The sequence below is a fragment of the Rhinopithecus bieti genome, unplaced genomic scaffold, assembly GCF_001698545.2.
Source record: "Rhinopithecus bieti isolate Rb0 unplaced genomic scaffold, ASM169854v2 scaffold_19722, whole genome shotgun sequence".
NCBI lineage: Eukaryota > Metazoa > Chordata > Mammalia > Primates > Cercopithecidae > Rhinopithecus > Rhinopithecus bieti.
The window spans coordinates 1,075,076-1,085,031 of NW_016809905.1; the positions used below are offsets into that span (position 1 = coordinate 1,075,076).

The 9,956-nt window shown below is 39.3% G+C and overlaps 1 protein-coding gene across 1 annotated transcript; it reads right to left on the reverse strand.

Annotated features, from left to right (window-relative positions):
* Nucleotides 1-233: 233 nt before the first annotated feature.
* OR4D6 (olfactory receptor family 4 subfamily D member 6) lies at nt 234-1,275 on the reverse strand. Its single transcript, XM_017890795.1, has one exon. It carries the CDS (start codon nt 1,256-1,258, stop codon nt 314-316), a length of 945 nt encoding a protein of 314 aa, XP_017746284.1. The 5' UTR covers nt 1,259-1,275; the 3' UTR covers nt 234-313.
* Between the last annotated feature and the right edge of the window lie 8,681 nt (nt 1,276-9,956).

The following is a 9,956-nucleotide window of genomic DNA, read 5'->3' on the forward strand; positions in this document are numbered from 1 at the left end:
GCAAGTAATGATATTTCCATATTGTGGGTGCTGAAAGTGAGATACGTGTTGGTATGAGTTACAGATAACACCAAAAAGCATTTAGGGGATTGATTTCAACCTTATACTTCCTTCTTCTCCTGAGTCCACAAGCTCAATAGTTCACATTGTTTAATCTCATTTCTTCTTCTTGTTTGTATACTCCCGCTAATAGAATCGAGTGGCTATGAAGATATACAATGAAGTGGTGGAAGAAGAGCTAGCTACCTGTTACTCTTAGGCTAGCATTTTGAGAAAACTAGATCAGATGGACTTCCACTCTCCATCTGACTGCTCACCCCCATTTTCTGCTCTCAGAAGGCCCAAGTCTCCTCTGCAGCCTCTGCATGGCTGACTTCATCTCTTGATTACTCAGGGAATAGATTAAGGGGTTCAGCATGGGGGTAATGACAGTGTTATTAATGGATATGGTTGTGTCCATGGGCAGCGTCATGAAGGGTCGGCAGTAGATGTAAACGCAAGGCACGAAGTGAAGAGTCACCACCAGGATGTGGGAAGTGCACGTGGAGAGGGCCTTGTTCCGCCCCTTCCCAGAGTGGGATCTCAGCATCACCAGAATGACAGTGTAGGAGCCCAGGAGCAGCAGGAACGAGAGCAGGGTCACCAGTCCATTGTTAGAGATCATGAGAAGCTCCAAAACAAAGGTGTCAGTGCAGGCCAGTTTTACCACCTGGGGCACATCACAGTAGAAGGCATCCAGCGTGTTGGGGCCACAGAAGGGGAGTGGAAGCATCAGAATTACCTGGACCATTGAATGCAAACCACCACCCACCCAAGATGCCACCACCAACGCCACCCACACCTCTTTCCTCATCATGTTCACATAGTGCAGGGGCTTGGCGATTGCAAGGTATCTGTCATAGGCCATCACAGAGAGGAAAAATATATCTGCCCCACCAGCAAAGTGGAAGAAAAAGATCTGTGCCATGCAGCCATTGTAAGAGATGGTTTTCCTCTCTGATAAAAGATCCACCAGGAACTTGGGGACGGTGATAGATGAAAAAATGATGTCCAGGACTGATTTGTTCCGCAGGAGAAAGTACATAGGAGTGTGCAGGCGGGACTCACAGGTGACAGTGACCACAATGAGTGCATTTCCCAGGACGGTTGCTACATACACAGCAAAGAAGACCACAAACAAGAAAAGCTCCAGCTCTCGGGAACGAGTAAGTTCCAGGAAGAAAAACTCCTTTACATTAGTGTGGTTGATCTGGTCCATGACGGGGATGACTGTCTTCCAGGTCCTACCTTGGGAGAAGATATATTAGAACTTGGATTATGGTGACATGAGGTGGCAAAATCATTGATCACATACTGCTCTCAAGCATCGAGGTCATCATGACTACACAGAAAAACTGGGCCAGCCTTCCCTTTGTGGTCTGGAAATTCTTCTTTCATATGGTTCTTCTTTCTTATTATAAATATCCTGGGTTGACAGGGAAAAACCATCACATGTCTGTATCCTCACTCTGACCAGAAAGAGATGGATGGACTGCGGCCATTCGCCTATGCTTTACCAAGGGCTTTCACCTGCAATAGCTCATCTTGATTTCGATTCTCATGAAGTTTCTGAAGAGTCTTTAGAACGATTATCTACATTTTATATATGGGGAAACTGAAGCTTTAGAGCAGTTAATGACTGACTCACATCTGCATAGTTGCAAAATTAGTGAATTGTAAATCGAGGATTCAAATCCAAATCATTCTCCTGACTTGAGAAAGATTCCCTCCCTGACCAAACATTGCTTAGGCTCCTCTGAACCCTTTTCTTAACTATGACTTAATCTTGACCTTCGGTGTCTGTCTTTGCTGAGCCCAGTTTTAACAGGAATCTTGCCAAGTCAGTTTAATGAGAATTCCCCACCCTTGAAATCTACTCAAATTCCTCACCCGTTACCCTTTTACGTATTTATTATTTTTAACCTCATCCCTCACCCTCGATGTCTAAGTCCTTGTGTCTAAGTCCTTGGTCAGTCTTTAGCAAGAATTCTTTTATGCCAGTTTAGCAAGAACCACCCTACCTTTGATATCACTTCTTAGTAATTTTCAATCCGCTGACCTCCCTCACTCTGCTCATTGCTTATAAATCTTCACTTGTCTTTGCTGTATTTCAAGTTGAGTTCAATCTTTTTCTTCTATTGCAAGAGTTTTAAATGAAATCTATCTTCCTGTCTTTAATAATTGTCTGGTGAATAATTTTTCTTTAACACAACAGTCTCCAGAGGTTTTTCCACTGTACCACTCTTAGAAATCACAGAGTCTGGGGCTTACTTTGGCTTATGAGAATTCTAGTGTGTATGTAAGGCTGAAACAGTTTATTAAGTAGCCTGACTACCTAATCCTCATCTCATCCCTTATAAAAAGAGAAGAGTAAGGCCCTCATAAGTACTCCTCTTTGGCACTCTGGGAAGCCTGGACCTTGCTATTGACACACAGGGCTCTTGGTAGAGTATAGAGCTACAATCATTGTTAAGGGCATGTTTTAGTATTACAGAAAAACTGATCATTAGAGCGTCACAGGACTTCAGAGATAAATCAGTCTAATGCTTCTTACTTCAGGAGTGACTAGAGAAGGACATTTATTTTTTTTCAGAATTAGAGTTTGAATTGGTGAAAGATAGAGAACTGTAACCAGGTTTATTGACTCAAATTCTAGGGATATTCTACTATTGCTGTAAAATAGCAATTTACTATATTAATACTACTTTTCCCCAAATCAGAAATTCAGTCATGTGAGGACAAACTTCTTTTAGTAAGAATATCTGTATGAACCAGGTGCCATGGCTAATGCCTGTAATCCCAGCACTTTGGGAGGTCGAGGCGGGCAGATTGCTTGAGATCAGCAGTTTGAGACCGGCTGGGGCAATAGTGAGACCCCATCTTATCAACAACAAATTAAAACAAATAAATTAGCCAGGCATGGTGGTGTGCACCTGCGGTTCCAGCTACTCAGGAGGCTGAAGTGGGGGGATTGCTTGAGCCCAGGCATTCGAGGCTGCAGTGTGCTATGATTGTGCTATTGTACTCCAGCCCGGGTGACAGAGCAAGTCCATGTCTCTACAAAACAACAACCCCACCCCCAAACCATTTGATACAGCAGGCCTGTGAAACAAAAGAATATCTGTATGTCCCAACGACTCATATTCTAGATAATTTTAAAAAATTTAAGGGGCCGGGCATGCTGGCTCACGCCTGTAATCCCAGCACTTGGGGAGGCTGAGGCAGGCGGATCACGAGGTCAGGAGATTGAGACCATCCTAACACAGTGAAACCCTGTCTGTACTAAAAACACAAAAAATTAGCCGGGCATGGTGGTGGGCGCCTGTAGTCCCAGCTACTCGGGAGGCTGAGGCAGGAGAATGGCATGAACCCAGGAGGTAAAGCGTGCAGTGAGCCAAGATTGCACCACTGCACTGCAACCTGGGTGACAGAGCAAGACTCCACCTCAAAAAAAAAAAAAAAAAAAAAAAAAAAAAAAAATTGAGGTGACCAAAATCTAATTCAACAATAAAAAGTAGGCGATTGGCATTTGAAAAAACATAATTATGCCTGAAAAATATAGGATAAGAAATAAGACAGTATACCAGATGAAAAAATGATAGAGCACTTTCCCTGAAATAAAAGCAAAAGAAAGTATTCCATAAGCAACATAGTTCTTAATTTTTCTTATTTCAGTTATCTTACAGTTGAGTGTATTTTACAGTTTAGTTTGTGGGGTTAGAACATACAGAAGTCCTCTTAAACAAAAATCTTGTTATCTTGTTAGGTCCCTGATGTTTCCACCATTAGAATAATTTCATTCCTGTGGAAGTGAGTTGTCGCTTTTATTTTGTTTATTTATTTTAATTAAAAAACTTTTACAATCTTTTAAAATTGCACATATTTAAGATATACAGCCCAAAAGAAATCTTACTTTAATATGCCAGCATCCAGTAACACACTAACTGGTACAATGTATTTGGAATTATGTTATTGCCTTTTATTAGAGTGTCTACAAGGAAGAGCATCCATCTTTGGATTGTCCTCAGGGCAGGGTCTATTTAGCTCTTCCCAGGAGACTCCAAAGAAGACATTTATCCTGGACACAAGTGCAAGGCAGAGCTCCTGTGGGACATCAGTGTGCGTTCTTTTCTGAGGCAATAAGAATTGTGTAACTGACTGTGTATCTTTGTGTGTGTGTGTGTGTGTGTGTGTGTGTGTTTTAACACAGAGTCTTGCTCTGTTGCCCAGGCTGGAGTGCAGTGGTGCGATCTTGGTTGACTGCAACCTCCGCCTCCCAGTTCAAGCCATTTTCCTGCTTCATCCTCCTGAGTAGCTGGGATTGCAGGCAGGAGCCACCATGCCCGGCTAATTTCTGTATTTTTAGTAGAGATGGGTTTTGCAATGTTGGCTAGGCTGGTCTGGAACTCCTGACCTCAGATGATCTACCCACTTCAGCCTCCCAAAGTGCTGGGATTACAGGCATGAGCCACCGCGCTAGGCCCTGACTATGTATCTTTGTTTTGACTTTCATACATTCAAAAACATATGTGTGACTTAATTTCCTACTCCATAATTTTTCCCATGTAGCCTCTTAACAGTTCCTTATGTACATTCTATTGTTTTACTGTATGTAGTTCTTTGTTGTTGCTGCAAGGTCTCCCTGATCCCTTGTGGAATGTGATGGGAAATACATTGGTTACTAAGGTAGAGACAGGTTTTCATAGGTATGTGGGAATCAGGCAGGTGAAGAGTAAGCATCAGTCATGATGGCTAAAATGGAATGAGACACCAGCCAGGAGAGCACAGCAGTTTGGGATTCAGGACTTAAGATAGACAGTATGGAAACCAGGGTGAGTGGGAGGCATTGTGAGTCAGGCTTGTAGAATGTACAGGAAGTGAGGGGCTACAAAAGTCATACCTTGATCTCTTCAGTTGCCTAGTCAGTCCCTGATTAGTCTTTTTGAATAATCCTGCGCTCAACATTTTGTAAATGCATTTTCATGTGCATCTATGATTTCTTTTAAAGATACATTTCCAGAAATGAACTTACTAGGTCAAATGGCACGTTAGTTTTCTAATTTTAACTGATGATAAAGGTATTGTAAAGAGCTGCCACACAGCACAAGAAACCATCAACAGAGTAAACAGACAACCTGCAGAACGGAAGAAAATTTTTTGCAAACTATGCATCCAGCAAAGGTCTAATATCCAGCATCTGTAAGGAACTTAAATAAATTTACAAGAAAAAAACCGAACAACTCCATAAAAAAGGAGGCAAGGGATGTGAACAGACACTTTTCAAAAGAGGAAATACATGCAGCCAATGATCACATGAAAAAAAGCTAAACATTACTGATCATTACAGAAATGCAAATCAAAGCCACAATGAGATACCATCTAATACCAGTCAGAATGGCTACTATTAAAAAGTCAAAAAATAACAGATGCTGGTAAGGTTGTGGAGAAAAAGTATGTTATACATTGTTGGTGGGAATGTAAATTAGTTCAGCCATTGTGGAAGACAGTGTGGAGATTTCTCAAAGATCTAAAGACAGAAATACCATTCCATCCAGCAATTCTATTACTACGTATACACCCAAAGAAATATAATCATTGTATTATAAAGACATGCACATGTATGTTCATTGCAACACTATTCACAATAGCAAAGACATGGAATCAACCTAAATGCCCATCAATGATAGATTGAGTAAAGAAAATGTGGTACATATACACTATGGAATACTATGCAGCTATAAAAAAGAATGAGATCATGTCCTTTGCAGAGACATGGGTGGAACTGGAGGCCATTACCCTTAGCAAACTAACGCAGGCACAGAAAACCAAATACCGCATGTTTTCACTTGTAAGTGGGAGCTAAATGATGAGAACACATGAACACATAGAGGGGAACAACACATACTGGGGCCTTTTGGAGAGTGGAGGGTGGGAGGAGAGAGACCATCAGGAAAAATAAGTAATGGATACCAGGTTTAACATTTTGGTGATGAAGTAATCTGTACAACAACCCCCGTGACACAAGTTTACCTATGTAACAAAGCTGCACTTACATCCCTGAACTTAAAAGTGAAAAAAAAAAAAAAAGAAAAAAGAAAAAAGTAAAAAAGAAACAGAATGGGTGCGGTGGTTCACGCCTTTAATCCCAGTAATTTGGGAGGTGGAGGTGGCCAGATCACTTGAGGCCAGGAGTTCGAGACCAGCCTGGATTACATGGAGAAACCCTGTCTCTACAAAAAATATTAGCTGGGCCTGGTGGTGTGTGCCGTAGTCCCAGATACGCAGGAGGCTGAACTGGGCAAATCAAATTTGCCTGGGACATCGAAGCTCTGTAGTGAACTGTGATTGCGCCACTGCACTCCAGTCTGAGTGATGGAGCAAAAACCTGTCTCCAAAAAAAAAAAAACCAAAAACCAAAAAACAAAACAAAACAAAAAACACAGCCCAATTCTAACTGTGTTTGAATGTTTAATGTCTTTTCTTTTTATAGATAGATACTATGAGCTGAAAGAAATTGCAACACTCTTTAACTTCTCATAGAAATGGAAGACAAGAAGATTTTGTCACCTTAATAATATAAATACCAAAAAAGCAATTAAAATCTTAGAATAAAACTTACATAAATGTTTTCATAATTTTTGGAGTAGGGGAGCATTATGCCAATAATAATTATATTTGACTAAGTAAAATATAAAGCTTTTACATTTTAAAAGCATTATAAATAAGCTTAAAACTAAATATAAATAGAAAACTTGGGAAAATATCTAAAAAAGTATAAAACAAGTTTAATATCTTTGATATATAAAGCGCTCTTATAAATCTGTAAGACACAGACATTTTGATATTTTAAAACAAAAATGAGTCCTGATTCACAGAAAAATACAGTTGTTTAGTCCACATGTGAAAAGACAGTCAATCAACTATTGATCAAATAAATATATTGGGAGGCCAATGAGGGAGGATATCTTGAGCTCACAAGTTTGAGACCAGCCTGGGCAACATAGGAAGATCCTGTCTCTATTAAAAAAGGGAAAGAAAGAAAGAAAAAGGAAATACAAATTAAATTGCAGTGAGGTATCATTTCTCATCTAGAAGATTAGCCAATGTTGAAAAGTCCACTGTTGGCACAGATGTGGGGAAAGTGACACCTTTCTATGGTTAATAGGAGTGCACACATGGGCAACATTTCTGGGCTCATTCTGGAAATATGTGTCAAAATGTAAAACGTACAAACACCGTGACTCAAAATTTCTACTTTAGGAATTTATGCTAAAGAGTTAATAAACCAAATGCTTAATGTCCTAAATATAAACAAAGTTCATCACAGTGCTGTTTCAAATAGTAGAAATTAGAATTTAAGTTAGCGTCCGATACAGAAAATTTGTTCAATAAATATGGCACAATAGTACAATTAAGTATTTGCAGACATTCAAAGTGATGACATAGAACTGTACTTTTAAACATGGAGAGACTTCTTTTTAGTGACAGATTAAAACACTGAATATGTCACATGATGTTATTTTGGGAAAATATTTACATGGCTAGAAGTTTGAAAAGCATGTATTAATATATCACAACAGTAGTAGCCCATTATCATTGTTGATAATTGGGATTTTGGTGATTTTTATTTAAAAAGACATTCTGTGTGCCTAAATTTTAAAAAAATGGATTTTAAATGGCTTCTGATTTTGAAATCAGAAAAAACTACTATACGCTATTTACAATTTGAAGTAAAAGTTCTCCATTAATTTGAGCTCTGATATTATGTATCTTGTATTTTTATTTTTTTGTTTGTTCTTAAAATTGTTCTAAGAAGCTGACTTATTACAGAAAAGGGTGTGTGGGAAAGACAGCTCTAATTTTTCTTTGGGTGTGTTATGGCTCCATGAGGCATTGGCTGGAGGCACCCAGAGGAGAACCTGGGATCAGCCAACTCAGGTCTCTGGGAACTGAGATCAAATCTACTTATTGTTGACTTCTCTTTCAGATTAATATTATTCCATAATATTATTATTCTGGCCAATCACCTTAGAAGGTTCTGGACTATCAGGTTCAATGTCAGGTCAGGGTCAAATGATAGCCTTTCTATTTTGTAACCTCAGGGTTACATTATTGAACATAGAATTAGCTTGTTCAAAAGAGCACAGCCTTCGAAGCCAGGTTCCAGTATTTTAAACTGTGGCTCTTGTGACTTGGAGCAAGTTAACCTTTATGAACCCCGGGATCTTATTCCATGAAGTGGGGAATATACACCTTACTTGCATAGTGAGGTTTACTTGTCATAATCTAGCACTTTTCACTCCTTGCCTTTATGGGTCTGTGTGTGTCTGCCTTTTCCTCCAAATGTAAACTCCCTGAAGGCAAGGGTTTGTCACTATTGTATCCCCAGCTCCTACCTGGCACATAGCAGTTATTCAATAATTCTTTTTGAAGATGAATGAACAAATGGGTGTCCAGCTCCTGATGTGCAGTAGTTCCCCAACAGTATTTGTTTTCCTTTACGCCATTTTCAGCCTCATCTTACATCCTCTATTCACTTATTTTGCTGTATAAGTCAATTAAACGACTTAATGCATATGAGAGAATACTGTAAACTTCAAAGCATTATACAAATGTAGGGTATTAATATTATCATAATCCTAATATCATTATATAGTTTTCTTTCTGCTGCGATCTAACTTTTAATCACCTTCTAAGAAAGAGATCATACCAGTTTTTCTTTTTTTCTTTTTTCTTTTTTTTAACACATTGTAGGGGCTTAGTAATGTTTATGGAATGAGTTTTAATTTTTGAAAAATTACCTTATTTGAATGTGTCTTAAGAAGCCCTGTATTTTAGGTTAGAGGCAGGAGATCTTAATCGGCCCCAAACTTTTAGTTCAAGATGACATATCCTTCCAGAATTGCAAATGGACATTTTGCCTTTCAGAGACACTATCAAAATCATAAGGTTGTAGGTATACAAAATTTTCAGGATGCCCTCACCTACCTTTGCATTGGTAAGGTGAGCCTGACAAGTTCCCCGTCATCACTGCTCTGCCCTTCTTCACCCAAACACAGGAACAGTTTACACTGTTCCTAACTGATGCTGAATTAGAAGTCTACTATAATAATTAGCATAGGGAATAATGTTGGATATTTGTAGGAAATACAATTTTCAATGGAGAAGTGGGCAGTTGCGGATGCAATGGGAGTTATTAAAAAGTTACTAAGCAACACATGTGCATGTTTTTTCTCTCCTTTACACACACACACACACACTATTATGATAGCACATCTAATCAGGAGGTGATGAAACTGTGTATATGGAAGTCTGAGGAATCTCCAAAGGCCCCTTCTCTAAATTATAACAACATCAATTTGATGCAAAGTCCTTGTATGATAACCATGACAGCAATTTCATCAACAATATTATAGTTCAAGAGTCTATTTCTTGTGACAGTGGTTACAATTTGGGCTGCAGAATTGATTTTCTTCAAACAGATCAATTACAGAGATTGACCAAAATGCATATTTACTGCTTTTTGTGTGTCAGGCAGAATTCTAGATGCTGAGAATATATTCATGAAGAGACAGATGTGACCCCCACCCTCAAGCACATACTTACAACCGTGATGATTCACACCAAAGGGCAAGAATGGGGCGAGATTGGCCCAGGGATTTAGTGAGGTCCAGGGAGTCTGGGAACGCTTCCTTAGGGGGAGCGGCATTTGGTAATAACAAGAATCTCTGGTTTTTACACAATGTTTTCATTTTTTTTCTAAGAAGTTTCTAAAAATCAATTTTCTTTTTTTGGGCTCATAATAGTCCTGTAAGATCCAAGCATTGGATGTGACCAATGTCATCATAAAGAGGCCTCGACTGAGACCTGGAGATACTGGCAAATTGGATTCCACTAGATGAGGCCTCCTGGTCTGG

What these genes read in the sequence shown, in the direction of transcription:
- OR4D6 (XM_017890795.1), bottom strand. Translation starts at nt 1,258, where the DNA reads ATGGACCAGATCAACCACACTAATGTAAAGGAGTTTTTCTTCCTGGAA.